The sequence below is a fragment of the Crinia signifera genome, unplaced genomic scaffold (genome assembly GCF_055691185.1).
Source record: "Crinia signifera unplaced genomic scaffold, ASM5569118v1 HAP2_SCAFFOLD_874, whole genome shotgun sequence".
NCBI lineage: Eukaryota > Metazoa > Chordata > Amphibia > Anura > Myobatrachidae > Crinia > Crinia signifera.
Genome location: NW_028142790.1, coordinates 1 through 26,836, shown reverse-complemented (window position 1 = coordinate 26,836; position 26,836 = coordinate 1). Strand labels below are relative to the sequence as shown.

Below are 26,836 nucleotides of genomic sequence, written 5' to 3'. Positions count from 1 at the left end.
TCACAGAATTAAATGAGCAAATGTATTCAGCCACAAATTTGTCTGAGCTGAGCAATGGAATGAATTTGAGCATGCATGATCACACAAAAGGTTCCACCATCTCTGTAACCCCCACACAGCAGTTAGAGACATCTAGTGGTGGAGCAAATGTCCACAATCTCTTAGAGAGACCACATGCAGAGTGTCAATCTGTGAACACCACACAGAAGTACAGGAATGCTAAAAAGCATCACCAGGATGAGAATGTTTATATGTCCTGGAGTCCTAACCATTTCATTTTAGGTTTGGTCAAACATGAAGCCCCCAAGTCATACCAAGCATATTTAACCAGTTTTTCGCCACAAGTATATTTTTCAGAAGCTCCAAGTTTCCAGACTGAAGAAACTCGCAGGACCACCAAAAGCAAATTGAGAAAACATGCATCATGGCAATGACAACAGGGAGTATCGTTCATTTACTTTATAGATTAAATCTAGTTATTGGGTGGTGTAAGGAACTGCCACATGTTTAAATGGATACAAGATCCAGATTAAATGTAACCTGCATCATACCTGCAGCAAAGTTTATGTTGTCAGTGACATATACTATTACATAGAGGAGAGAAATAGTACAAACCAGAAAACATGGCCAGCAATGTTGGACCAGCAGATAGCACAAAAGATATAGCAGCATTGTCACACCAGTTTGTAAATAGCAATAATAGTAATTGTATTTCTTTTTGTTTCAATTTTAGGTTACAAGTTCTACACAGCAGCTTCAATACTAATGGACGCAAAGTTTTAAAGAAAGCCCCAAGTCGCAACAACAACCTCTACTAAACCTTTTATTGCTGCAATTATGCAAAGAGCCAGTACCTCGCACAGCTTGTGTTTGTCATCCAAGGAGAATCCACAGTAGCTCTAAAAAAACTGTCACATGGACAAAAATCAAAGGACTTGTTTTTATTAGTTTCTTTTTCGTTCTTCAGTCCTTCAGAGAAGGAAAAGGTTTAACTACAGCAACTATTATTTGTTTTCTGGACACATGGACAAAATCCCCTTTTTCTCTTCTTCAGGAGAAGTTCATTAACCCCCTCACTACAGCAATCATTGTTTGTGTGTTTGTCAGGACACTGTGACACATGCACATTCCATTTACAGTGTGAATCTCACCCCTGCAAGTATGCAGAATCCTTTTGTATTGTACATACGTTTTTAATCGCTGATCTGGTCACACATATGATCTTCATTCTTATGTCATTGTATATACCTTGTAAATATTTGTTTTCTTTTTCTTCTTATTCTTCTTCTTATTATATGCTGATCATATATATATACGCTTCCTTCTTAAAAAGCTTCAAACTAATTTAAATATCAGACAAAGAATGGTATGCCTTACATCAAATTGGAAAAGAGAAACGTTTTGTTAGTTGTTGAGATGGACCAATCTCTTAATACAGACTTAACCAAGTCTAAGAGAATGAATAATAGCATAGATGGAATATTGTAGTTATTGTATATGCACATGGCTGCATATCACACACACTGGATGGAATTCGATATAGACAAACCCATTCCTAACAGATATCTAATATTAGTTTGAAGCAAAATCATAGTCATTTGTTGTATTGATAGGATGTTTTCATAGATACGTTAAATCAAAATATGTATTGATAGGATGTTGTCATAGGTATGTCAAATCAAAATATTATTGTTAGTTATTGGATTTAGCTGGTGTATGGTTATTTTAGTTTAAGATAAGATAGCATATAGGAAGGTAGGTAAGAGATCAGAGACTGAATGGTAAATTATTATTCAGTGAGGAAATTTAGTATAAACGGAGTGGATCCTTTAGAATCTACCCCAGACATTTACCTGCCAATGCCTGAAGATAAATGTTCTTATCAACAAGTAAAGCAAAAATACTTGGTTAAAGTTTCAACTGCTGTATTCAACATCACAAACTGTTTTGTTCAACACAACGAGGTTGGGGTTAAAGAGAGACATGGACACTTATCATGATTGCAGCGCGATAATCTTAAAGGACGCACAAGGACACTTGTCACGATCACAGCGATAATCGTAAAGGACATACAAAGCAAACTCGCTAAGGACTGCATTAATGAGGCTTATCGAAGGCCCCGTGTTTTGCAAAACTGTGGTGAAGAAATTTATCAAGACCACAGCACTCCAAGGGCCACACAAGTAAAGCAACATTTCAAGCAAGTCAACAGCCTCTATACATGTAAAGCAACATTTCAAGCAAGTCAACAGCCTCTATGAAGAATTCTACTTCTACGTCCACCATACTGCAAATGTAAAGTGTCTCCAAGAACTGCAACCCACACAGGTGACAGCCCTCAGCCAGGAAATCACTGTGAGCAACAGTACAAGGAAAGTGTCCTCACACATCGACCAAACAAGATCTACAAGGCAAGCCGTGGCGTGGCATATAACTGTCTGTAGCAATGAAAATATTTTCCTCATGAATACTGAATATAAATAACCTCTGTCCCTGGTCAAATTTAGTTATTATAGGGTAAAATAGGTTAATTAAATGAAGGATATTTCATACCAATGGTTAATGTATGGTTAGGAGAGTTGGGAAAAGAATGTTTGAAAATATATATGAAGCAATTATGGTAATTTACTGTATGACCAATCAAAATAATTTCTCATGGTCACAAGCGGGGGACTGTTACCATATATAATTTTGTTTGCATAGAAATTGATTATTATATTGATACTATAAAGTAATGTAGCTATAAATTGAATATGTATATCATTTAAATGTTTACAGAATGTAGCAATATTTGTATTTAGGTAGTCTGTGCTGTAAGGAGTAAGCAATGTATACACTATGGGCCAGACCCCAGCCATCTGGAGAATGTAGCTGCTAGTACATCATCCAAGTTACTTTGCAGGACAGACAGGACACTATTGTGTATTTTGACAACAAGAGTGTAAAATAGATTGATGCACAGGGAGAGACCAGAACAGGAGATCTCGCAAAGGAGATTACCACTAGAGTCCAGACAAGCAGGAGACCCTGTCACCATTAGCATCCATAAATTCAATAACGTCATGAGAACAGGGAACTTCAATTCATGTATTTGGGATATAAGGAGAGAGATAGAGTAGACATTCACTCTCACAGACACTCACAGACACACGGACAGTCGGCAAGAAACCCATTCAGAGAGTCAGGAGGAGAGATGTGAGAGAGAAGCAAGAGAAAGAATGGAATAAATAAGCAATGGGCAGGAGGTGAGGTGAATCATAGGTAGCTATACCCATGTAACTTGTAAGTATGTCATTTTATGTTAGTTTTGTAGCAATCTAAGTTTGTCAATTGTTTAATGTAATATAAGCAAGGAGGCGTATATAAATATATATATAATAGCATATACATCAATTACTGTGTTAAAATTATTCTGTATGGTTTGTTTTGCCTATAAATAAAATCCTCCAATTGGAGCTAAAATTACAAGTCTCGAACTCTCATATTTGGGGAATCAAATTATGACAAGTACTCTGCATATTGTATTGTAAGGTCTATTAGAATATAATTGCAGATGTTAAATATATGTGTTATATCAATACAAGATATAATAAATATATTTTATATAATATTTTAATCTCAATAACCATTATTGGGATAAGAGAGATATATGATACCTAAAATAAAACTCTACAGTAAAGACCAATGTCTTATATTCCCTGTTTATTTTAGATGAGGTTTCTATACCTTAAAAAAACGGTATTTAAAGACTATTATAATAAATTAAAAATAAAAACACACACACACACGTGTTAAAAAGCAGTTTAACCCTTTATGATTACTTATCCATTTAAATGAACATGATTTCCAGTGAAATCCCAATAACCATTTAAAATACTGCAAAATGTTTCTGGCAGATGCTAGGGGATAGGTCGACAGGCAACAAGTCGACCTGGAAACATGCATTGTGTCATAAAGGGTTGAGCTCCTTTTTATATGCTGACTTGTACAAGTCTATTTAATTTGACATATTTAAAAATATTGCTCTCTGGCAATATACAACCGGACCCTTATCAAATACATCAGAAGCATTGGCTCTCTTACGCATATATTAAAAGGGTACATATACCTTCCTAACGCCAGTTCTAACAGGTGTACAATTGATTATCTATTTTCCTTTATGGTCTGACTAAATGCCACTATTTATATATGTTGTTTTTCGGTTGTTAGTGAAAGGATGTGTAGTAATGATTTGACATGAGCTTTATATCAGACAGTGATGTGACGGATTAATACAAGACGTAATGCAAGATTCATTTAGCTAAACACAACTTTACATTGATCAGCCATGCTTACTCATTGAACATACATCAACCTAACAATTTACAAAATCATAAAAAAAATAAACACCCATAAACATACTGTTATTTCTTAGGTACACTGTCCATGTCATCATGCAGATCAGCATGTACAGTATATGCTCTATTTTACAGGGACTGTAAAAAACGCAGTCAACACTTCTTCCAGACGCCAGAACATCGCCACTCGCTCTTTAAATAACAGGCACTTTCCCAAGAAGTCTGCTGCTTGCGCCTATCGAGATTGGTGCGGTTTACCTTCGTATTATATAGTTGGGTTTGAGCGCTATAGGCATCTTTTTTTACTGGGACACGGAACAGGCAGAGAGAAGTCCATAGACAATTTAGGTGGTGCTTTGTATGTGCCACTTATAAAGAATCATGGTTGCTATGGCTGTAAGAAATAAAAATAGTCTCATCTTCCCACCATCAGTACCAGAATGGTCATATTACTAGTGTGTGAAACTGCACCCAACTCTTCACCCAGCGGGGCTTGATCTGCTCCTAGTACCATATTGGGCCATTCGCCTTTCCTTTGCACTTGCACATTAGCTCATGCATTCTCTTCTAGAGGAAACACTAATCTGGTCCCCCTGTTTGTGATCTCATAGTCTCCTCCTCCGAGTTCACGTTCCAAAGCTTCCTCTGAGCTGCTTTTTGTTTTTCTGCCATCAAGGCTTGTGGTGGCAGTGTGGGAGCCAGAAGAACCATTGGCTGTTATGGTGGTGTCTCCATAAGTCAATGTCAGGTCCCCATCATTCAGAATGAAGTCTGCATCATCTTCTCTCAACTGCTCTGGGTTCTATACAGAATCAAATAAATTCATTATTTGGAGCAAATGTAGTAAAGCATAAAGCTGAACCCACTTGAGGTAACCTTCAGCCTACCATATTTTATGCATTTCTATGTCAGCATTTACTTACCAGCTCCAAATAGTGCCGTCCCATTCTCTAGAATGGGTAGACAACGCTCCAGCTACTGTAGAACTACAGATCCCAGCATGTGCTAACAAGTAAAAATGCCGGGATGTGTAGTCCCAGAACAGCCTGATTTCTGCACATTGTTACCTCTGGTCTATAAATCTGGGTTTTACTTAATTCTGTCAGGAGCCTATACTATGCATCTACTACTAACAATAAATGTAAGTGAACCTTATACAATGTTAATCTTTTTGGTGCAAGTGGGGAGAATAATGTGAAAATGCAGTCAAAAGGTGCTGTACCTCATCTTGCCTCCATCTTAACTTAGACTCACAGATTGTTATGTAGCTTTGGGGCTGGACACTAAAATCTGCAGGTTCAGCATATGGCCATAGTTACATTGTGAGTTTCCTCCCAGCTAACTGAATTGACCCCTCCAGTTCAAGAACCCCAGGAATAGACCCCATCAGACAATAAAAAGGGTTACAGGGACCCATCAAGTTGCCATGGTTGGCCACCATATGTGTGGTCAGCAGACTGCACATGCACAGCAGAATTGTGAAGGCACAAAACATAAGTGAATTAACCCACTAACAAAATTATTTAATTTCTTACACACCAGCATGGACAAGCTTCTTTTGGAGTCCCTGCCCTGCATGTGAATTTTAATATATTCATCCGAAAATACCTGCTGGGAAGGCTTCGGAGATGGCAAAGAGGCAGTGAGTGAAAGAAGGTGTTGGGTAAGGCAGAGGTTGGCACAAAGACAGTGAAAGACTGGGGAGTCAGATTATGCCAGGGAAAGGTAATGGGAGGCAGAAAGTGACAGTGGGAGAGATGTTGAAGTAGCAGCTGGTAGGGAGAGGCAGAAGGAGACTAGGGAGAGGCAGTGGGTCACACAGGGGAGGCAGACTGTCTCTCTGCCATTACCCTATCACCCTCTGTGTCAGAGGTTAGAGGCAGTGGGTGGCTAAGGGTGACTAGGGAAAGGCAGATGGAGGCATAGGATGATGGGGAGGCAAAGAGTGGCATGGAAAAGCAGTAGGTGATGAGAATGGCAGGGGTTGACAGGAGGATAGCAGTGGGTGGCAGGTAGAAAAAGCTTAATGCAGTGGCTGTATGGAGATGCCAAGGATTACAGGGAGAGGCAGAGGATGACAATGATGACAGTAGGGGACGTGGGAAGGGCAGAGGATAATTAGGTAGAGGAGAAGGTAACAGAGGTGGCATAGGTTGGCAGGGGGTTGAAGTGGATAACAGGAATTTGCAGAGTGACATTGGAGGATGGCAGGGGTGAAAGGAGGATGGCACAGGGAGACAGTGAGTGGCAGAGTGTGACTAGAGAGAGACAGTGAGTATTTAATGTCCCCCTCCACATCCTCCACTATGTACTCCCCTGTTCCCTCCACTTTCTGCAGTAACGCAGTCTGGTATTGCCTTCACATGAGAAATGCTTCTGCATATTCTGGAGACATGAATGTCTTGAAAATAGAAGATTTGATTGAATCCCTTTTCATTGTTACTTTTCAGTTTCTGTTTTTTTATGTACTGACTGATGCAACATAGTGAGAAAGCTAAATCAAAACATAACAGATGATAGAAATCAATTAATTACCCAGAAACATTGAGGTTCTTCTACTTACATTATAGGCCCTCGGGCTTGTAAAACATCTGGCCACCAAGCCACACCAGCTGGGCAATGTTGTAGTTAATGGAGGACCACTGTGTGTCAGCATTGGCTTCAGATAACTGATTTTCCGTATTAAGGAAATACTCAATTGTATTACAGAGAACAAGCAGTGCAAATCTGCATACCAAAAAGGTTTCAAGAACAGATAATAAACCACAGAAAGGGTACATTTACTAGGATAAGACTTCCATTGAAGATGGAATGCTGCTATTCACAACCAATCCGATTCTATTATCTTCTAGAAGGTACTGAATAAAGAAGTAGAATCTGATTGGTTGCGATGGGCAACATCCCATCTTCAATACAACTCCCATCTTAATAAATGTACCTCTTAATGTATACAATAAAAATGAGAACATATGTGTTAATTACGATGAATTGACTATTTAAAAAAAGGTCCTGATAATCATTCATTTGTATAGGAAGTAAAATAGCATTTAAACACTGTATTGATTAATGTTATCTATTCCAGGAAGGGTAGAATGTGACATTAAAAGCTGATCAATAATACAAAAATGGTTAGTTTTATATTTGCTTGTCAGTACAATCATTGCAGTCTATAGCCATGGTGGCACTGGGAAAGGTTATCCAATTAAACAGCCTTTTCTCTTCACCTACAAATAGTGATTCAGATCTGGAAACACACAAATTCCACATAATAGTCTGAATAAATGGCGTTTTTTCCGTGCATGCGAACCCAATTTTATCTTTTCTTATGCATAATTTATGGTTTTCAGGGACTTTGTGGATTCACGCACAGGGCAATTTCTGCTAATTGGATTGCACTGGTGCGGTAATTAACCACAGGGTATCACTTACTAGTGGGCTACAATAGGCAACATAAGATAATAGCATAGAGAATGGTTTGTAACCTGCACTCCCAGAGGTCTCTAAATGACAATAGTGTGTGTTAAAAAGGAAGGGAATGTTGCACTAAGGTATTTGTTTTACCCTGCAAATAATGTGCTTAGATGCTGAGGTATTGTAAAAATACTCTTTATTAAATCAAGGTAGGTAGCTTAGGGTAACCGGTGGTGGGCTTGGGGAGTCAGGCTTGGCAATAACCTTTGTCCCTTGGGTAAAAGGGGGGCCAGTGGGAAAGTGAGCAAGATGAAGTCACAGTCTAGGTTTGGTTAATCAGGTAGGTGTCAAGGGAGGCTGGCTTCCTGGTCCCCCACTGTCTTCTTCGTTGCTGTGTGTTGTGGAAGCTTGGTCCTGCTTCCGGGTCCTCCACGGCACCTTTGTGCTTGGTGAAGCCATAAATGAGCGGTGTCGTGCGAACACACACACCCGCGGCAGGACACTTATGCCGGGTGCCCGAATCTCTGTGGTGGGGAGGAGACTTAAGTGAAGTTATGTGCTGGGCCTCTGGGCACTCCCTGAAGAAGGCTAAGGAAGACGACACGCGTTGGAGCACCATTACAGACCATTGGTCCTGCTTCCAGGTGGAGGACCTGGAAGCGGGACCAAGCTTCCACAACACACAGCAGTGAAGACGACAGTGGGGGACCAGGAAGCCAGGTGAGAGTGCACCACGGGTTGGACGGGATGCCAGCCTCCTGCGACAACTACCTGATTAACCTAACCTAGACTGACTTTATCTTGCTCACTATTCTGCTGGCCCCCTTTCCCCACTGCCACAGGTTATTGCCAAGCCTGACTCCCCAAGCCCACCACCAGTCACCCTAACCTACCTACCCACGTATGTTGATGTCACTGTTCAGTTTGTCATAGCAGAAACAAAAGAAACTAAAAAAAGTTGGCCAAACCCTTCTAATTGGGCCTGGGGGACAGTTACATTTTTTTGAGTAATGAACCAATACCAATTAATATGGACATGGAATATTTGGTCAACACCAAAAGGTCAACATGGTGTCTATGGCGACACCTAAGCTAGTGGACCCACACTTATACCCCTTTCACATCCGAAATGCCAGGTCATACCCAGGATTTGTACACGGCCCTGGGAGCGACCGGGTATTTGTGATGTTTAACCCCTTCCCGCCGCAGCCTGTTTTTGCCTTCCTGACAGAGCCCTTTTTTTCAAATCTGACAGGTATCACTTAAGTGGGGATAACTTTTTTTTGCTTTTACTTATCCCAGTGATTTTGAGAATGTTTTCTCGTGACACATTGTACTTCAAGTTAGTGGTAAATTTGGGTCGATACAGTCTGTGTTTTTTTGTGAAAAATACCAAAATGTCGTAAAAAAATGGAAAATTTAGCAATTTTCAAAATGTTAAATTTTCTGCTTGTGAGACAAATAATCATACCACTCAAAATAGTTAATAACTAACATAGACCATATGTCTACTTTATGTTTCCATCATTATTACAACCTCCTTTTAATTTTTTTGGACACTAGGAGGCTTAAAATATGAATAGCAAATTCTCAAATTTTCAAGAAAATTTCAAACACTGATTTTTTTAGGGACCAGTTCAGTTCTGATGTGACTTTGAGGGACTTGTATGTGAGACACCCCCATAAATGATGCCATTTCAAAAACTGCACCCCTCACAGTATTCAAAACAGCATTTTGGAAGTTTGTTAACCCTTTAGGTGTTTCACAGGAATTAAAACAAAGTGTAGGTGAAATTTCAAAAATTCATTTTTTTTGCAGATTTGCAATTTTAATAAATTTTTCTAAGGAACACAGTAGATTTTACTAGAGAAATGTGACTAAAAATTGATTCCCCCAATTCTTTTGTTTTCATAAATATCCTATATGTGGCCCTAGTGTGCACGTTGACCAAACCACAGGCTTCATAATAGAAGGAGCACCTACTTGATTTTGGAGCCTCCTTTTTATGAGATTATTTTTTAGGCACCATGTAGGTTTCTAGGCACCAAAAGATGCTAAAAGTTAGGAACCCCCCCACAAGTGACCCCATTTTGCAAACTACACCCCTCAGGGAATTCATCTAGGGGTATAGTGTACATTTCAAACCCCCAGGGGTTTCACCAATTGTGGTACAACTGGGCAGTGAAAATGAAAAATTACATTTTTTACACAAAAATGCAGTTCTGGCTCAAAATTTTTCATTTTCACAAGGAATGAAGGAGACAAAGCACCCCAAAATCTGTGCCCCAATTTCTCCCGAGTACGGCAATGCCTCACATGTGACCAAAAAATACCATTTGGGTGCATGGCAGGACTCAGAAGGGAAGGAGTGATTTTTGGATTTTGCAGCTCAGATTCTGGTGGAATGTTGGTGGGTGCTATGTCACATTAGCAAGACCCCCGAAGCACCAATACAGTGGAACACCCCCACAAGTGACCCCATTTTGCAAACTACACCCCTCAGGGAATTCATCTAGGGGTATAGTGTACATTTCAAACCCCCAGGGGTTTCACCAATTTTGATACAACTGGGCTGTGCAAATGAAAAATTACATTTTTTTACACAAAAATGCAGTTCTGGCTCAAAATTTTTCATTTTCATAAGGTATGAAGGAGAAAAAGCACCCCAAAATCTGTGCCCCAATTTCTCCCGAGTACGGCAATGCCTCATGTGTGACCAAAAAATGGCAGGACTCAGAAGGGAAGGAGTGATTTTTGGATTTTGCAGCTCAGATTCTGGTGGAATGAATGGTGGGTGCTATGTGGCATTAGCAAGACCCCCGAAGCACGGTGAAATGATGAACCTAATAATCCATAGATGTGTGGTATATTTTAAAACACTCCTTTATACATAGGCCGGGTTTGTCGGGGCAAGTTTCACAGTGGAAAATAGTATCCTTTCTTATTCCCTTTTTATAGCAAACTTTGCACCTTTTTTGTGTCCTGCCCTTTTTTGCAGTGGAGGGGATTTCGTTAGGAAAATGCTGCCCTGGTACAATACGGGGGCCAGTACTAGAAGTACTGGGGCCCTCTGCCTGCTGGTTCCCAAATATTAGGCCCTTTATGACTTCCTCTTGAAAGTGCATAAATGTCCCCCTCTGGCTGGTAGAACGGAATAGCACGTAAGCGTTATACAGTGCCATCTGGATGATATACACGGCCAGCTTCTTGTACCAGATTTTTGTTTTCCGCAGGGGACTGTACGGCTTCAGTACCTGATCTGAAAGATCCACTCCGCCCATGTACTTATTGTAATCTAGGATACAATTCGGTTTTGAGGTGTGGGTACTGGTACCTCGTACAGGGACGGAGGTGGTACTGTCTCCGTGAATTGTTGTCAGTATAAGGACATCCCTCTTGTCCTTATATTTGACCAACAACATATTTTCGGTGCATATTCCCCTGCTTTCACCCCTTCTCAGTACTTGGGCAATGTGCGTTTTTGGGAGGCCTCTTTGGTTCTTGCGCACAGTACCGCAAGCTGCTGTACCTCTTGAACCAAGGGCCTTAAACAGGGGGATGCTAGTGTAAAAGTTATCCACATAGAGGTGATAACCTTTATCCAGGAAGGGGTGCACTAAATCCCAGACAATTTTTCCACTAACACCTACGAGGGAGGGGGGGCATTCTGGTGGTTCAATTCTTGAATCCTTCCCTTCATATACCCTAAACCTGTGGGTGTACCCTGAGGTGCTTTCACACAGTTTATACATTTTTATGCCATACCTTGCCCTCTTACTGGGAAGGTACTGGCGGAATTTAACCCTTCCTTTAAAATGTATAAGGGACTCGTCGATACAAATAAATTTTTCAGGGATGTACAACTCTTCAAATTTGGCACTGAAATGATCAATGACCGGCCTGACTTTGAATAGCCGGTCAAAGGTGGGATCATCTCTGGGTGGGCACTGTGCATTATCGGTGTAATGTAAAAATTTAAGGATTATCTCAAAACGAGTCTGAGTCATGGCCATACGGTAAAGTGGGGTGCTGTACAGAACATCTGTACTCCAATATTGCCTAATTTCTGGCTTTTTTACTATGCCCATATGTAACACCAGACCCCAAAACATCATCATCTCTACTGCATCTACAGGGGTCCACCTAGCAAATGATGACGTGGGGTTTTGAGCAATAAACTGCTGGGCATATAAATTACTTTGGTCCACCATTAAATTTATAAAATCATCAGAGAAAAATAATTTGAAAAAGTCAATTTCTCTGAGACCTGTTGAATCAAATTGGATTCCTGGGATGGCCAAAAACTCAGGAACCTGGGGCTCTAAATTGTCTGGTGGTGGGGTCCATACGGGATCAATCATTTTGGGGGGGGTCTCAGCTGCTCTACGGGGGCGTCTTTGAGGGGGTCCCTCATCACTAGAGGAGGAAGAGGAGCTTAAGACGAATCCTTCAAATTCCCCGCTTGCATCACTGGCTGTGTCAGAGTCAGAGGCAAGCATGGCATATGCCTCCTCCGCTGAATACATTCTTCTGGATGACTGGGATGACATTTGGGATGACATTTGGGATGCCATTTTTATTTTTGTGTTTCTGTAAGTGTAATGTTTCAACACGTGTATAATGTAGGGGGGGTACAAACTTTATTTCAACACGGGGGGTATGTAGTGTGTAGAGTGTATGTAGTGCAGAAAAAAAATACTTTATACAGGAATTTGATCCCAATAAAAAAAAAAAAAAATTGAAGAAGTTAAAAAAAAAAAAAGGTCCTTCGCCAAAAATTGAGCACAGATGTTGGTCAGTAACGTCCGTCACTGAACAGCGCTCAAAGGCAACAGGAATTTGATCCAAAAAATAAAATAAAATTATATCAACCCTGTGCCAAAAATGCTGTTTAGTGATGTACGTCACTGATCAGCGCTCAGCGGCCACAGGACACCCACAAAAGCAACGTGGGTGTAAAAACAAAACCCCACTGCACTCTCCAAAAAAAAACAACTGCAGATCAGTGATGCAGTGATGCAACACTGATTAGCAGTGAGGGGCAGCAGGCACACAACTGTGGGTGCAACCTGACAGGGTATATATATAAAAAAAAAAAACCCTGGACCCCCAAAAAGTTGCTGATCAGTTAATTTATACTGATCAGCACAAAAGGGGGGGGGGCAGCAGTCAGTTGCACAGGCAGCACAAGCTTTGGTGCAACTGACAGGTATATATATAAAAAAAAATAACCCCTGCACCCCCAAAAAGTTGCTGATCAGCACAGATATACTGATCAGCACAAAAGGGGGTGCAGCAGACACAAAATATAGCACTCTCTGTCACTATCTGTCACTATCTGTCACTATCTGTCACTATCTGTCACTCTATGACACTGCAGCAGCAGCGCACAGGAAGTGACAAGATCCAGGAAGCATCCAGCTGCTGGCAGCACGCTACCAGCGGTGATCAGGTAAGTATCAGGCAAGGATCAGGTATGTATATCACGACAGATTGGTCGGTGACCGCTCTGCACGCAATTCCAGACCGGAATGGCGTCTGCAGCGCAGTCACCGTTAGTTTAAATCACACGCTATGGCTGTGATTGGTCCGTCGGTCCGACGGACCAATCACAGCCTTGGGGGCAGGTGGGGTGAGGTGTGGTCATCACCGGTGACCCCCTCACGCCCCCTCACACCCGGCGGTGATTGACACCTGTGTTACCGAGCGTCTGATTCGCCGGTAACACAGGAAAACGCTGCGACTGGCTGTTCACATTGAACAGCCAATCACAGCAATCGCCGACGGGGGGGAGGCATCGCCGCCCCCCCCTGGACATGCTGGGACATGTCTGCTGTCAGGGACAGCAGACATGTTTAAACTGTCACCGCGTCTATAGACGCGGGGACAGTTTAAAGTCATGACGTATATATACGTCATGTGTCGGGAAGTACATCCCGGCCATGACGTATATATACGTCAAATGTCGGGAAGGGGTTAAACCCCACAGCAACCCGGCAAAAAAAAGCCAGGTCACTGACATCAGAAAGGGGGCAGGCAGAGGCGTCATCGGGAGGGCGGGGAAGGAGGCAGAGCTTGGAGCGGATGTGGCCTCCTCCTTATAGTGTGAACAGGACCCGGATAACCCATTCACCCTGCACAGCAACCTGGGTCCGACCCGAGATTAACCCTTCTTTTAACCCGGTGAGAATGCTGGGTTGCTGGACCCAGGCAAATTCAAAAGGATCTTTACCACAGAACATTAACCCGGGACGACCCAGTAACAACTCAGGTTGGACCCGGGTTGTTTGTGCTATGTGAAAGGGGGTATTAGTGTACAGTGTCCCTTTGCATGGCACGCCACGCTTTAGGCAAGGTGCCTTGCCCACTTTACCATTCCCCTAAACATAGTCCACATAGATGGTAAAGAAAAAGTTTTCATGTGTCGACCTTAGCCATGTTGACCTTTTGCTTGTGTTGACCATATAGTTTCGACCTAGACATTGTATATCAGCCACCCAGATGCCAAATATGTGATCCAAATAGGAATAAAATAGCATGGTATGATCATTTACTCCTAAACAATGATATAACTCTGTAATATGGATGACAATTCAACCTAGAAAGAGGATACTTGTGATCAAAGCTGTACCACAGCCTGAACACCCACGCGCTCTCTTGTTTAGTGCGACTTGTTCCAGTAGAATCTCCAGCATCCTACAAAGAAATATACAATAAGTGAAAACTACTCTGTAACACACAGATCCCCAATTTTAACCTATGCCTACTTGTGACAATGATATGAAGTTTTGCATCACAGATAAATATTCAAGATGTTGTATAAGTACTGTAAGCCATGTTCACTCTAGTGCAATGCTATATCTAACAGATGTTAGTATAACCGGTCACACAATGTCTGCAGACAAATATCTCGGGTAATTTAGCATTCACAAGTTAATACATGTGCAGTATGAAAGGATTCAGTAGTAACATTCAGACTACATTCTGTCAATACAGCTATCCAGAATATATTTATTATGTTAAGTAAAAGGCACTTTGTATTGAATGCATATAATTATACTTGTAAGCAAATTACTTAATCCATAATGTACATATGCATCAATACAACAAATGTTTGGCATCCTGGAGATAGACTGTTTAGTTGTGTGGGATAAATGACTCATTTGCCATTCTGGAATAGTCTTTCCTGTCTCAATTTCAACCTCTGTTTTGTGTTACTTTCTCTGTATCTGTATCCTCTGCAGGTTGATACCCGATTCCACGACCCTAACTGCTGATAAAAACCCTGTCAGATGGAACAAAAGGGGTTGGTATGGATAGTCTGGTGCACAGAATGGTCAGAATGCCAACAGCAGCAACCACATTTTTAAAGTCCCAATGGATTATGGCATTTGAACCTTAATCCTACCTCCCTCCCCCACCATCCTGCAGCCTTAAACTGGCCATCCACTTATCTGATTTGGCTTCTTTACATCCAATTCCGACCAATCGGGCCGAGAAATCAAGTGAAAAGTGGCCAAATCTAATGTGTTCAATATCTGATCCGATGCGCTGTCCTGTGTGCATCGGATCGGAGATCAGACCTCCTTGCAGGTCCATCCTCTGACATAGGCAGCCACTTGACAGTGGGGAAGCTCCCAGGCAGTTCAAGAGAATTGTTATGTGACTTTTCCCTCCGAAAAGCGTATGGGGGCCTTAGCCCTAAATCTAATCCCAATACTTACCATCTGGATTTTGACTGTATGTATTATGACCATTTGGGATAACTACATCCCATACAAACTGCCCAGTCTTACTGACATTCATTATCTGGGTAGTTTGGATGCTGCTATATGCTGGTTGCATCCGCTGCAGGCCAATGGCAGCAGATTGACCATGAAGATTTGGTCACTATTGGAATTGATCCAAAGATTGAAAGCATTCATCTCAGGCACTTTCAGGAGGATCAGATCACAAGCTGCATTCCAGCATCACATAAACCCTTAAACCTAGTGGCAACCTGCTATTCACTGGACAGCTACAGTGGGGTTCAAAGTTTGGGCACCCCAGGCAAAAATTCATTTTAATGTGCAAAAAAAAGCCAAGGAAAGATGGAAAAACCTCCAAAAAGGCATCAAATTACAGATTAGACATTCTTATAAACAAGTAAAAAAAAAGTTTGATTTCATTCCCTTCATTTACACTTTCAAAATAACAGAAAACAAAAAAAAAAATGGCATCTGCAAAAAGTTGGGCACCCTGCACCGCCCCCTTTGGACAGCTGAGACCTGGCAGTGTCATGGATTGTTCTCAATCATTGGGGCAGATGTATTAAGCCTGGTGAAGAGATAAACTGGAGATAAAGTGGAAGGAGATAACGCACCAGCCAATCAGATCACAACTGTCATATTTCAAACACAGCTGATTGGCTGGTGCATTATCGCTTCCATGTTATCTCCACTTTATCTCCAGTTTATCTCTTCTCCAGGCTTAATACATCTGCCCCATTGTCTGGAAAGACCAGGTGATGTCAATCTCAAATGTTTTAAAAGCCCAGACTCCTCTGACCTTGCCCCAACAATCAGCACCATCGGTTCCTCTAAGCAGTTGTGTAGAACACTGAAACTGAGCATAGTTGACGCTCACAAAGCAGGAGAAGGCTAAAAGTAGATAGCAAAGCGTTATCAGATGCCCATATCCTCTGTTCAGAATGCAATTAAGAAATGGCAGTCATCAGGAACAGTGAAAGCAAGATCTGGAAGACCAAGAAAAATATCAGACAGAACAGCGCTCAGGATTGTGAGAAAAGCAAATAAAAATCCACTTAGACTGCACAATCCCTCCAGGAAGATCTGGCAGACACTGGAGTTGTGGTACACTATTCCACTATAAAGAGATACTTGTACAAATATGGTCTTCATGGAAGAGTCATCAGAAGAAAACCTCTTCTACGTCCTCACCACAAAAATCTGTGTTTAAAGTTTGCAAATGAACATATAGACAAGCCTGATGCATTTTGGAATCAAGTTCTGTGGACCAATGAGGTTAAAATATAACTTTTTGGCCGGAATGAGCAAAGGTACGTTTTGGGAAGGAAGGGCAAAGAATTTAATGAAAAGAACCTCTGTCCAACTGTTAAGCATGGGGGTGGATCAATCATGCTTTGGGGTTGTATTGCAGCCAGTGGCAAAGGAAACATTTCACGAGTAGAAGGAAAAATGGATTCAATAAGATTCCATCAAATTTTGGACGCTAACCTGATGCCATCTGTGAAAAAGCTGAAGTTAAAGAGAGGCTGGCTTCTACAAATGGATAATGATCCTAAACACACCTCAAAATCCACGGTGGATTACATCAAGAGGCGTAAACTGAAGGTTTTGCCATGGGCTTTACAATCTCCTGACCTCAACATCATTGAAAATCTATTGACAGACCTTAAAAGAGCAATGTGTCACAGACAGCCCAGGGATCTCAAAGAAATGGAAGACTTTTGTAAGGAAGAATGGGCGAAGATACCATAAACAAGAATTGAAAGACTCTTGGCTGGCTACAAAAAGCATTTACAAGCTGTGATACTTGCCAAAGGGGGCAGTACAAGGTATTAACTCTGCAGGGTGCCCAAACTTTTGCAGATGCCATTTTTTGTTTTCTGTTATTTTGAAAGTGGAAATGATGGAAATCAAATGAAACGTAATTTGATGCCTTTTGGAGGATTTCCATCTTTCCTTGGCTTCTTTTTGCACATTAAGAGGAATTTTTGCCTGGGGTGCCCAAACTTTCAATCCTCACTGTACATGAGCTAACCTTTTGCAGAGTCTAGCCCATTTGGTGGAATAACAGCATGAGCCACAGGTGCCTTCACTGGAATAATATTGTCTCCCTAAATATTGGGGAGTGAATAGGTTTCTACTAAAGTGCATTTCAGCCAGTACTAATGTTTATGCAAAGAAATTTACTACAGGTTGGGTATCCCTTATCCGGAAATCACAAAACCAAAATATTCAGAAAACCATGGATTTTCAGAATATTTTTTTGTGTGTCCCCCTTGCACTTTTTTTTTTTCTTGTCGTCTGGTGTCCACCGAATTACTCTTCAGCGGTATCCCAGGTCCCCAGGATGCATTGCGTCACCGATGCACCCGCGCACTGCATCCTTAGGACCGGGGATGCCGCTCAAAAGGAAACCGCCGTGGACATTGGGGGGCCACCAGGGGAGTATGTAAAAAAAAAAATATATATATATATATATATTCTGAAATCCAGAATAATCCCTTATTCGAAATGCTCACGAGCATTTCGAATAAGGGACACTCAACCTATGCTATATTCATCAGCTGGAGCCTAATTAGGAGATATAGGGGCAGATGTACTGTATTAAGCCTTAACAAGAGATAAATGCAAGGGTGATAGAGAGATAAACTTCCAGCCAATCACATCCCAACTGACTTTTTTCAAAACACAGCATGTAACATGGCAGTTAGAGATAAACGTCCAGCCAATCACATCCTAACTGCCATGTTACATGCTGTGTTTTGAAAAAAGTCAGTTGGGATGTGATTGGCTGGACGTTTATCTCTATCACCCTTGCATTTATCTCTCGTTAAGGCATCCGTGCTCCTGGCCAGGTGGGACGGGCGCCCTGACACATTTAGGAGCCACAGGGGTTATATAGGGGCATATTGTGTGTGTAACACTGGCCTCTGCTAGGGTCAGATGTGTGTATAATGCTGGCCTGTGTGTATAACGCTGGGTGGGGGGGCGGAATTAAGTGTCCGACTCCGCCCAGCGTTATACACAGACTCACAAGATTGACAGTTCTGGGCTATTATATAAGAGATATCAATAAATATTCTGAACTACAGTTCATTAATTACAGAGCATGCATGTAGCTTCCATTGGTTACAAAGGACGTAGTCCTCTCAGTGTAATGTAGATTTTTTTTCTATCTACCTACCTACCAATGGGGCAGATGTATTAGGCCTTAACAAGAGATAAATTCAAGGGTGATAAAGAGAGATAAACTTCCAGCCAATCACACCCTAACTGACTTTTTTCAAACACAGCCTGTAACATGGCAGTTAGAGATAAACGTCCAGCCAATCACATCCTATCACCCTTAAATTTATCTCTTGCTAAGGCCTAATACATCTGCCCCATTGGTAGGTACTGTAGGTAGATAGTGTAATGTAGATTTTTTTCTATCTGAGAGGACTACGTCCTCCTGGGTATATATTACTGGCTATGGTACTATTTGTAACCAATGGAAGCTACACGCATGCTCTGTAATTAATGAACTGTAGTTCAGAATATTTATTGATATTTCTTATATAATAGCCCAGAACTGTCAATCTTGTGAGTCTGTGTATAACGCTGGGCGGAGTCAGACACTTAATTCCGCCCCCCACCCAGTGTTATACACACAGGCCAGCTTTATACACACATCTGACCCTAGCAGAGGCCAGTGTTATATACACAATCTGCCCCTATATAACCCCTGTGGCTCCTAAAGTGTCAGGGTGCCCGCCCCACCTGACCAGGAGCATGGAGGAACAGGACCCCAGCACCACCCACCTGCACTCACAGGCAGTCTTGCGGGAAGACGCCACGCAGCCAGCAGATGGAAGGAGCTGCCTCCAGCCTCCCGATACTCCATCAGCTCACATTCACTCATCCGCTTCCAGCCTGCCTCCGCTCCTTTTTTTCTGGTGAGCATCCTCCCTCCAGCATCCAGACTCCCGCCTGACTCCTCACCTTATTAATGATGAGCGTCCTCCTCCCTAGCTCCAAGCTCAATGCTGCACTCCCCTCACACCAAGCACCTGTTCCCAAGGGTGCATTACGGCTCCCGACCCGGTGTGTGAAGTCATGACGCCTATGTAGGGCTGAGGGAACTGTTGGCCAGTGCAGAGGCCGAGTCAGTCCCGGTGGTTCCTCCCCTCCCCCTGCTAATGCTATAAGCTGGAGCCTGGACAGAGGGAGAGACTGCAATGTTCTAGCTGACACTCAGCTGTAGGCACTGCACACAGCACTGGGAGACATCCCTGGGAGAGCTGCATTTGCAGGGGTGGGTGACTGGAAGCATGTGACAGACTCGCAGATACCCCTGCACCAAGGAGCCTGGACTGTAACCCAGGGGACCACTGGACTGACTCCTGCATTGGGGTACAGAGCCCCCCACCATCTGCCCCCAGCAGCCCCTACTTGCTTGTGGAGTGGGGGAAAGTTTCACAGTCCCTGCAGCTAACTAGAGGTAAATGTGAAGTTTGCATGTGTGTCATATAAATCCATGTACTTGGCCCCTAGGGTGGATCCCCCCTACTTACATGTCTATGGGCTGACCCCCAGCCAGGCCATGCAGACACATGGGGAGCTACCAATAGCTGCTGCAGCAGTTGGGGCATGCACTGCACACTATGGCAGGTGGGCTTCACAGGGTCACACACGTGTGTACAGTGACACTAGGGACATAGCCCAGGGTGTACATTCTGCACACCGGTCTGAAGAGCTAGCAATGTACTCCACTAAAGTTATTACAAGGTGCAGGAGCTGCCTTCTACTCAATGGATAATGAAACGGGTTACACCCCCTTCTAAATCTTATGCCATTTTTCATTCAAACAAAATCACGTATAGCTACAGTTCCAACACAACACATGCTTCATCCAATAACAAGCACATTTCACACAACACAATTATTCTATGTGTAACAGGGCGTAGCCCCTTACAACCGTGTGACGGACTCCCGTAGGGAGCGATGAATCACCTAGTATTTTAATAAATTGTTACAGCCTTGGTGTTTTTGTGTTTATACAAGTACAGACATCTACCTGTTCTTTCCTTTAAATGTTTTAGGCATTAGACAGAAATCCCTAATTTGTCAACAACTATATATACACAGCTTAACCCAGACATTCCCTACTTCGGACCTCAGGGTACACCAACAGTGCACATTTTAGTAATATCCGTGCTGCAGCACGGATGGTTACATCACAAAAACTGTGGTACTAAGTAAGTCTGCTGTAGTCAAACATGGATATCACTAAAAGATGGACTGTTATGCTGGGTACACACTGGCCGATACATCAGCTTTTCAACTAAAGCGATATTGGTGCATCGTGCGGTACTCATACACTCTCTGTACAAGCCGGCAGTGATTAAAGGTGCAACTGGATGGGGGTTTGTAAATGTCCAGTTGTGACATCAATTAACACTGATCTGGCAGTGTGTATGCAGAACAATTGATCTACAGATGTATCTTTAGGTGCGTACCTGGCTTTAGTGTGCATTGAGGACAGAGGTTGGGAATGCCAGGGTTAAGCCTGGAATGAAAGTGCACCAACTTGTATTTTTGGTATTCAAGATTCCAGGTTGGTAACGCTTCTATAGTTTTTTCCCCTGTGGATTATGCAAGCTGTAATTCATTACCACAATGACTGCATAAATACATTTTAATGTAATATACAAGCTCCTTCCCCCACATGCTGAAATAGTTGTTTGACGTTAAATATAAACAGAATGGGCATTTACCCGTGCTGTGTGTCAAGTAAAAGGGGTGTGGTACAGGGGTCCGACAGTCGGGATCCCAACAGTCATTAGCCCAACTGGCCAGACCCAGACAGCATGGTAAGCGCAACTTAGCCCCTTGCGGGCTCACTGCGCTCGCCACGCTGCGGGCACGGTGGCTCGCTACACGAGCCACCTATTCTATTCTCCCTCCCGAAGACGGCGATGCCCGGCGCTTCCCCGGCAGCGCAGTGGCTTCGGAGGGGCCGGGTCCGCCCCCATTGATGATGGCGGCGGCCCGGGCACGCCCCTTCCATGACGGCGGCGGGCCGGGCACGCCCCTTCCATGACGGCGGCGGGCCGGGCACGCCCCTTCCATGACGGCGGCGGGCCGGGCACGCCCCTTCCATGACGGCGGCGGGCCGGGCACGCCCCTTCCATGACGGCGGCGGGCCGGGCACGCCCCTTCCATGACGGCGGCGGGCCGGGCACGCCCCTTCCATGACGGCGGCGGGCCGGACACGCCCCTTCCATGACGGCGGCGGGCCAGACACGCCCCTTCCATGACGGCGGCGGGCCAGACACGCCCCTTCCATGACGGCGGCGGGCCAGACACGCCCCTTCCATGGCGGCGGCGGCCCGGGCACACCCCCAGCTGTGACGTCGGCGTGCCCGGTCCGCCCCCCGGCGCCCTGCCCGCTGTCACTCCTAGAGTGAGCACTTAAATACTGCAATGTAATAAAATACTACATGCATTCACATTTTACAGACAGTAATGCAATGACCACAAATCCAATAATAATGAGGATATAGTTACTTACACTGTGTAGTACTTGAAAACTGTCATTAGTTGGAGGGGGGTCTTGATCAGGATCTACACCAACCCTGGTACAGATAATGAAAAAATAAGGTTTAAATTTAGAACAAATATAATCCTTTTAAAAACAGTATTGGGAATATGTAATCCCGCACCTCCATCCAACTCTGACTTTTTTTTTAAAGCAGCCATTATTTACAGGGCAACACTACAGTATGCCTTCTAAATGAGTGCTGTTTTTACAAAAACATCCAATTTTGTCTGGAATCCCGCACCCGTCGAACTTTACATATGCCCCTTGGAGGGAAGTGTAATAAAAGCTCTAACAGTTTAGCGAACTGGTTCATGCTGAGAAAAAGCATACAAAGGTTATAGAAGTAAAGCCATTTATTTACTAGTGCAGAAAGTAACATTGCGTTATTAGTCTTAAAAACCCACACAAAATGCAAACTGAATAGCGGTTAGTAAGTCATATTATGCAGTTACTTGCTTTCTTTTTATAGAGATGTCTAGGCTACACCTAATGGGGATTACAGTAACCTTAGCTAGAACACAAATACTGAAGAAGTTGGAACTATTGGATCAAAGGAAGCTTATCCTAGATTGGATCCTTGGGGATAATTTCACGAACACGGGAGTTCTATTGAAGATGGGATTTTGCTATGTGTAACCAATCAGCTTCTATTATCTTCTAGAAAGTGCTACATAAGGTGCCAACAAATAAGTAAAATCTGATTGGTTGCTACATCCCATCGTCAATAGAACTCCCACCTTCGGAATTTTACCCTCGGTCTCACATAAAAATTCCAAGTTATAAATTTACCTATCTTTTTTAGTAACGCACTATGATTTGTAACTGTTAATCCTGACCTTCGAGTACTCAGTCACTTTCAAATGCTGCCCATACACTTGTGAGATATTGTATACAATCCTTCGATTTCGACCTCATCTGTCAGAGAAATCTAATGATTGGATGCACAAAATGTGTACCATTCGTCTTTCCGACTTTCTTAATGAGGTTTTGGTCAAGGGGAGCCATGAAAAAATGTTCTGATATTCTGGGGTGCTGTGATTCCCAAAAATTTTGGGAACCCCTGGTTTATACGGTTGTAAGTGACTATAATCCCTGGTCTTTATTTTACATCTTCTCTAAAATAAAACACTCTCTCCATGTTGGCAGATGAATAAAGGAACACTGGGGCCGGTAGTGGAAGCCCAATTATTTTCTCCTGTTCTGAATAATAAATGGAACGGTTCTTTTTAGAACCCTGTATTATTTGATGAGTAAGCGTTTCTACTTCTGGTACATCTTTAAACTGTGGTTCTGCCCCTCACTTCTACGTACTGCAGACCTGCTAGACAATAGTGGGTTTGGGGGTGATAAAGCACCAGCCAATCAGATCCTACCTCATATTATAGACTGATAGAAAGTACCAACAGATCACCTCATTATCACTCTCCCAACTCTCTACAAGCTTTGATAAATCTTCCCCTTGGTTAAAGACAATTGAAGTCTTTTTGCACTTTGAAGCATTGAGACTGCACTAAATACATGAGTATTTTCCCTTGGATCAGAAGTTATAACTGAATGGTCAAATTTAATTATTATTATTTGAAAATGGAAGAAATATTTTACAGATGTATATTCTTTAATTGCTGTAAGAAGTAAAATATATGGTTTATATACACCAGAAAGTAAGGCTTTTGATTGGTCATAGATACAGGCCTTTCCTTGTATGTATGTAAATTACATTTACATTCAAGATAAATAACTAAGATATTCCTATACAAAAATAAAACCCTACATGGCCTTATATTCTCACATTCAGATGGCACGTTGTGGTGTACATTGGATTTCCTTATAATTTACGATGTAACACAGATTGCCAGCAGTAGCATCAGGACATGGTTTGTCTTTTGTAGATCGTTCACACATGAGAAAGGTAATTTGCTATTTGATTTAGATCGGCTAGTAAATAGAACTGGTCTATTCTTCTCAGATGGCAGCTGCAGAATGACACAGTCCATTTGAATCTGTCTTTACTTCCAATGGCTAAGACAAGCAAGCCTTGATCTCATTACAGAGCCTCCATTGTTGAGCTATCGGAGAGAAGTTTATGTGATCTGAAGGGCATGTCATGGGCCTCCAGCCAATGTTGGAACAGCCAAGTTCAATTAATCGCTCTTTACCGAGTGCATCTAGTTAGAAAATGTCCCTAGTGCCTGCTATTCACATTGAACTTGCTTAAGTAATGCAGACGACTGGCGGTGGCTAAGTTCTAGTTGGCAACAGTTTAGAGAAGAAAACAGTTAAAACTAAATATTAGTAGTTTACAATATATATATATATATATATATATATATATATATATATATATATATATATATATATATATATATATATAATAATCAAAAGTGAAAATTCATGCAAATTAAAAAGAAAAGCTTACAGTTCATAGGAAAGGCTTAGTGGCTGGCGTTTCATTAGTCTTTTGCTCCTGCTGCGTCTCCAGTGTATATTATTATATTACATTCCTGTAAAACTGTGTCACGCCCTGGAATGAGCAGTGTGTATCTATCTGAGAATCCGCAAGGGGATCTGAATGATAGGTCGACAGTGAATAGTCCAACACCATATGATTGACATGCCCAATGTGGACATAGACAAGAGGTTGACCATCCATGTGGGAATAGTAAGTTGTGCTGAGCACAGGGGGGGATGAAGCGAGGAACCTGGCCCAGAACATAGCGAGTGACAAAAGCCATGCGAGAGGCCGTGATATACTAATTGGGGGTATATGTGCTCAGGTGTCAACATGGACACCAAAAAAAAAGTAAAAAAAAATTTGCCATGTAGACCTTTTTCAGGTCAACTTTTTGATAAAATTGAGCTTTTGGGGTCTAACTAATTAGTGTCGACCCCATGATCCACATCTGTCAGCAAGAATGGGTCACCCTTTTCCTTTCATGTTATCACAAGTGTAGCTGGCAAGTAAGTTACAAATGACATGTAAAGCAACAAGTGCACAGAAAGCAACAGTGACACAAGGTGTATGCTTAATGGAAAAACAGACAAAGAGCAGGTGAAAAGTTCCCAAGCTTTGCACCCCATCTGCAGTGTTCATTTTAGACAGCAGAAACCAATCACCTGAAATACTGCCAACGACCAATGGTCAGATTCTCCAACGATGGGGCATGGTCACCAACTCTGGTATGGCACAGGAATGAAATGAAAATGAAATCTGTGCAATGGGTAATGGTTTGAAGTGACAGTTTAATACAGTATTTCTGAAATTTAGTACATACGTACGCACCCACCCAACAGTTCATGTTTTCAGGATTTCAGTCTATGGAAACAGGTAGGCTAATTACTGAACCAGTGAAGTAGACTAAGATGAAAAGTCCTGAGAATATGAGCTGCTGAGAAATGCATGTGGACTGGATTTGAAAAACACTGGTTTAGAGGATACACAATAAATGTAAATGCAGGCTTGTTCAAACTTTATATATATTTCCAGGTTTTACATTTCATTTCTTATGAATACAGTACATAAAGCTTCCACCTTAACTTCCTTTACTTATGTGGAAGGTGCTGAAAGCAAATGTCTGCACAAACATTTATGGTAGGCTTACACTATGCAGTTTAAGTGGTGAACACTTGAAATACTTTTTTTTTTTTTTTTCCTCATAACCAATGATATGCTGCCCATACACTAGGGCGATATTGCATCCAATCCTTCGATTTCGACCTCATCTGTGTGATAAAGCGAAGAATTGTATGCACATCGAATGGGTTTCCCGAGGCGGGCCCGCCGGTTGAATGTTGTGTCGATAGATATTGTGCTGCACATCATATTTATCAAATTGCAGGAGCGATCGCTAAAATGCAACAGGTGGGCAGGGGAAGAAGAGGGTGGTGGAGTCCAGAGTATCGTATCGCTATGATGGAGCACTAGCGGATGGCGGCAGTATATTAAGAAAACAGTTTAAAACACTGGGTTTCAAATTTTGCCACTGCCCTGCCCCCTGCTACCGCTCCTTTACAGCGCTACGCTACTCCATCGCAATCCGCCCACCTTCTTCCAGCACCCGATGTGCCATCACAGATGGCGTGCGACCTCGGGTGCTGGAAGAGGACACTTTTTGAACCATAAGATGCAAAATCGGATGCGATGTACATCGCATTGCGATGCCGCATTGTATCGGATCACATAAGTGTATGCGCAGCATTACATTTTGTTTGTCTGTCTGCCATTTCAGATCAGCCCTCAGTGTACAGCACTTATAGCACAGTTCCACCATAATAACTATTAGCAACCTGATGACACTGACTGGAAGTTAGGTTTGTCCTTGATTTATAAAAAGCACTGACATATTATGCAGCACTTTACAGTGCGGGGGATCAGGGCACAAATTACACACAATGACAAGAAAGGAGGTTCTGCCGTAATGGGCTTACACGTTACAATGTGTGAGGTACTATTCCTATACAAGACTCGATCGCAACGAAGGGATCGGGACTGCGTACATATATATACAATCGAACGGCCGTTCGTCCGCAGAACGGAAGAACGGCCGACGATTGTACATATGTGTACCCAGCTTAACAACTGTGGCGGCTGGTGGCAATAGTGTGTGTGGCTACTGCAGTATTATCAGTCATTAATATTAAACTGCCACTAGCCACATATTTATGACGCTTCCTCGGTTAGAGTGGTATGGTTGAAAAGAGATATTGGAAAATAGAAATATGAAATATAAACTGAGTTGAAAATGTAAGAAAGTCAGCT

At 42.4% G+C, this 26,836-nt stretch overlaps 1 protein-coding gene across 1 annotated transcript; it reads right to left on the bottom strand.

The window, feature by feature from the left end:
* Nucleotides 1–926: 926 nt before the first annotated feature.
* Nucleotides 927–26,221, bottom strand: LOC146056734 (sodium/hydrogen exchanger 7-like). The gene is made up of 5 exons (XM_083168431.1): nt 25,195–26,221; nt 22,051–22,114; nt 14,363–14,445; nt 6,901–7,006; nt 927–5,139 (listed from the first exon to the last, which is right to left on the bottom strand). The coding sequence occupies exons 1-5, from the start codon at nt 25,374–25,376 to the stop codon at nt 4,891–4,893; spliced, it is 684 nt and encodes a 227-aa protein (XP_083024557.1). The 5' UTR covers nt 25,377–26,221; the 3' UTR covers nt 927–4,890.
* Nucleotides 26,222–26,836: the final 615 nt, after the last annotated feature.

Bases quoted from the DNA above. Each gene is read 5' to 3' on its own strand.
- LOC146056734 (XM_083168431.1), bottom strand. From the start codon at position 25,376: ATGAACTGTTGGGTGGGTGCGTACGTATGTACTAAATTTCAGAAATAC. The intron at 22,115-25,194 runs GTGATTGGTTTC...TATCTGTACCAG, and splicing joins GGTCGTTGGCAGTATTTCAG to GGTTGGTGTAGATCCTGATC. The intron at 7,007-14,362 runs GTATCCTCTTTC...ACGGAAAATCAG, and splicing joins TGGTACAGCTTTGATCACAA to TTATCTGAAGCCAATGCTGA.